Here is a 3,510-nt window from a genome sequence, read left to right as displayed (position 1 = left end):
TTTAAAGTTTCACTCTGAAGAAAAGGAAGATTTTTAGACTAAATTAATTTATTTATGAGTTTGGGCAAAGGGGAAAATGTGGAAACCATCACCAGTCTCTCCTACAACTTAATAGCTTAAAATAAAAAAGTTTAAGTTGTTTTCGTCACAGTAAAATTAGGTTTCAAAATCTTCAGAATCAAAAACAATATTTGATTATGGTTTTATAAAATGCAGTGTTGTTTAGAGCCTTGTACTGTAGCTTCTTTAAATTGTTTTCATTTACGTTTGACCAAACAGTGAAGGACTGATGACTGGATCTGTGCGTATTCTGGCATTGGTAGCAAGTACAGCTAAAGGGATAGGGACCGTATGTAAGTGCTGGAATGGCCAGTCAAAGTCTGGACCTCCACCTGATTGAAATGGTGATTAAAGCTGAGAAGGAACAAATGTCTGAAAACCTCAACAAGCTGAAAAAAAATCTGAATTTCTCATTAACTGAGATGATTTTAATGTTAACGTGATGTCAGGTCTGATTCAGGTGTTCTCCTGTCAAACCCGTTCAGGGTTTCCTCATGTGCTCACCTGTCCCTCCACATGGTGGCGCACAAGGAACAGAATCAACCAACAGACTCAAACAATCTAATGAGACTACCAGTGACCAATGCAGCTATACTTTCAACTCTAAAAAAATTTCTTCTGGTCCTGATTTCTATGATATTTTTGCAAAAAAAAACAAAAAAAAAAACAGAACATTTTCCTTTGGCTGTTTTCAGTCTTTAGACACCAAGACATGATTACATCAAACATCCTTTAATAAGGTACAGAAGAATATTTGAGAAAAATGCAAAAACAGTTGAAATTATTTTGTCCAACATGCCTGAATACTATATGTTTCTTGAAGTTTTCCAACTATGAGAGTCTTTTACTTTTTAGTCCTTAAATAAAAAGAGAAACACCAGAACAAAAATAATCTAATATATCTATTTCTTCGTATCCTTTAGGTCTCATTGCTCCAGAGTTTGACTTGTCCTGCAGAACCTTGGATGATGCTGCGGATCATCTGGGCGTCTTCCTGCAGACCCGTGTTGTGAGGATCGATCTTCAGCGCCGCTTCATAGTCTTGTAGCCCTGAAAACAAGTTGTAGAGCCATCAGTTGCGGCTCACTGGCCCACGTTTCTTATTCAGTCTATCCTCCACACCTTGCCTTTAACTTGGTGAAGCACCAACTAAGCAGTGCTTTTAACAAGTTGTAGAAAAGAAATCAAAGTGGTTCTAGTTTCACTAGATTCAGCCTCCCTGACCCAATAAGTCGGGGAACCACATACTGTATCACTTGTGTTTGTTTCTTTGCTTTTTAAACTGTTTCTGCTCATTCCTCCTGGCATAATAACAGGCGTTCAGTCCGATTAGACTAATAACAGCAGCTACATGTCTCATCATAGATTCTCAGCAGGATTTAGTTTTGGACTTTGACTGGACCATTAAAACAACTAAGGATTATTTCTAAAACCATATCATTGTAGCTATGGTGGTTCAACGTTAGTTTCTTTATAGCGAGACAATTCAAAGTGCTGTATACTAGAAAAAGAAGATAATAAAGAACCTGGCTTTAATATGAATCTGGACCCAATCTTCTGGGTCTGTCCTCTCATTAAGAAACACTGGGAAGAAAAAGGCTATGTGTTGGCATCTCAAAAGTTACCATTAGTTTTAGGAACATCTTCAGAAACTACCTGACAAGGACCAGGGATACATACGACATATTCTCAAAGGAAACAGAAGTTATAGTCCTAAATTGGACCAGAGTATTTGAAAAATAATCTGTTTAGTCAGTCACTTCATTTGGATGGGATTAAACTAATCTCAGAAAGTAAAGTAAAAAATCTTGCTGTTATTTTTTTTTATCAAGACCTGCCATTTAAATCCTACATCAAAGAGGTTTCTAGAATTTCCTTCTTACATCTGTACAATACTGCAAAAATTAGAAATCTCCTGTCCAGGGGTGATGCTGAGAAACTAGTAAATGCATTTGTTACTTAAAGGCTGGACTATTATAAATATTTAATATCAGGAAGTCCACAAAATGTGGTTAAAAGCCTTCAGCTGATCCAAAATGCTGCAGCCAGAGTTCTGATGAAAATTAAAAAGAGAGATCTTATCTCTCCTATCCTGGCTTCTCTTCATTGGCTTCCTGTTAAATCCAGAATCTTTTTTATTTCCTTTTTGATAAAGCTTATAGATAGAGTAGCTCAGGTTATCCTGAGCTATCTCTTTAGTTATGCTGCTATAGCCTTAGCCTGCTGGAGGACATAGGGACCCCTTTTAACCATTCTGCTTCATTATATCACTATTCTCCCATTCTACATTTATCCAGAGCTGGAATGGGTTCATAGTCACCTTCTGACATGGGAATGTGCAGCTGGGTGTCATCTGCATCGCTATGGTAACTGATGTTGTTTATTAAGGTCTGAGTTAGGGGGAGCATGGAGATAATAGGAGGGGAGCTAAGATGGACCCTTTTGGGCCGTTGTCTTGCTGGAAAACCTTCCTGCAGGTTTCCATCATGCCTTCAGCTCCATCCATCCTCACATCAACTCAGCACGATACTTTCTCCACCATCCTCTGTTTTTTTTTTTTTTCAGAGTGATGTGGAGAGATGTTGGTGCCTAACTCCAGGTGGAAGCCTGAACAGGAAGCCCACCCATCAACAGACAATACAGAGACACAGGACAAACAGTCATGCAACCGCACACTCATATCTAAGGGCTTTTCATAGCGCCCAATCAACCTTGCAGTCGTGTTTGGACTGTGGAAGGAAGCCTGAGTATCTGGAGACATTCCATGCATCCACAGAGGCACCAGTGCTTCTAACAGCAGCTCACAATCTGTTAATCGCAGTTTTCCTAAATTTCAAATAGTTCAAGCAGTGAAAAGACTTGTTCCCTTTGAAACTGTTGAATCCTGATTAGAAAAGCAGACCTTCAGCGTAGAGCTCCAGCTGGCAGAAGGCGGTTCCTCGTCGGACGCTGGCCCGGACTCTGGCAGCAGCGTTGGCAGGGACTGCGGGGGTCAACAGATCCAGCGCCTGCAGACAGAGTTCAGGGTTAAATTTGACCAGTGCAGCCTGACATCATGGATGTCTCTGTGCGTTAAAGCTCAAATTTATGGAGTGATCTTTTTGTCGCTATTGTTGCAAACATGTTTTGAAATGTACTTTGAAAAATGTTTTAATCCAGAGAAGGTTTTGAGAGTAACTTGCAATCCCACAGATTTAGGTTTACCAATTTTTTCTGTATTTTTTACATTTAGTTTTCTTCAGATGTATTTATTTGTTCTTTTTTTTCAGATTGAGATTTACTAATTTCATTTTTTTCAAGTTGTGTTTTTACAGATCACATTCTCCTCACTTCTGGGGACGGGCTTTGATCTGGAGTGAGGAGAGAAGAGGCTTTTCTATTGGACTGCTGGATGTTAACATTTTTACTGGTCGGTGGGAGCATTTGGATTGGGCTTGGAGTGTAGAGAAT

General features: G+C 39.3%; 1 protein-coding gene across 1 annotated transcript in view; it reads right to left on the bottom strand.

Moving 5' to 3' along the window:
* Window positions 1–809: 809 nt before the first annotated feature.
* Window positions 810–3,510, bottom strand: part of dyx1c1 (dyslexia susceptibility 1 candidate 1) — a 7,395-nt gene continuing 4,694 nt past the window's right edge. The window contains exons 8-9 of the mRNA XM_015383796.1: window positions 2,963–3,068; window positions 810–1,110 (exon numbers count right to left, since the gene is read on the bottom strand). Of these exons, the coding sequence (XP_015239282.1) occupies window positions 980–1,110; window positions 2,963–3,068 (237 nt within the window). The 3' untranslated portion in view covers window positions 810–979. The remainder of the gene's footprint in view (window positions 1,111–2,962; window positions 3,069–3,510) is intronic.

The sequence above is a fragment of the Cyprinodon variegatus genome, unplaced genomic scaffold (genome assembly GCF_000732505.1).
Source record: "Cyprinodon variegatus isolate N-32 unplaced genomic scaffold, C_variegatus-1.0 Scaffold294, whole genome shotgun sequence".
NCBI lineage: Eukaryota > Metazoa > Chordata > Actinopteri > Cyprinodontiformes > Cyprinodontidae > Cyprinodon > Cyprinodon variegatus.
This window is presented reverse-complemented; position numbering and strand designations above follow the sequence as displayed.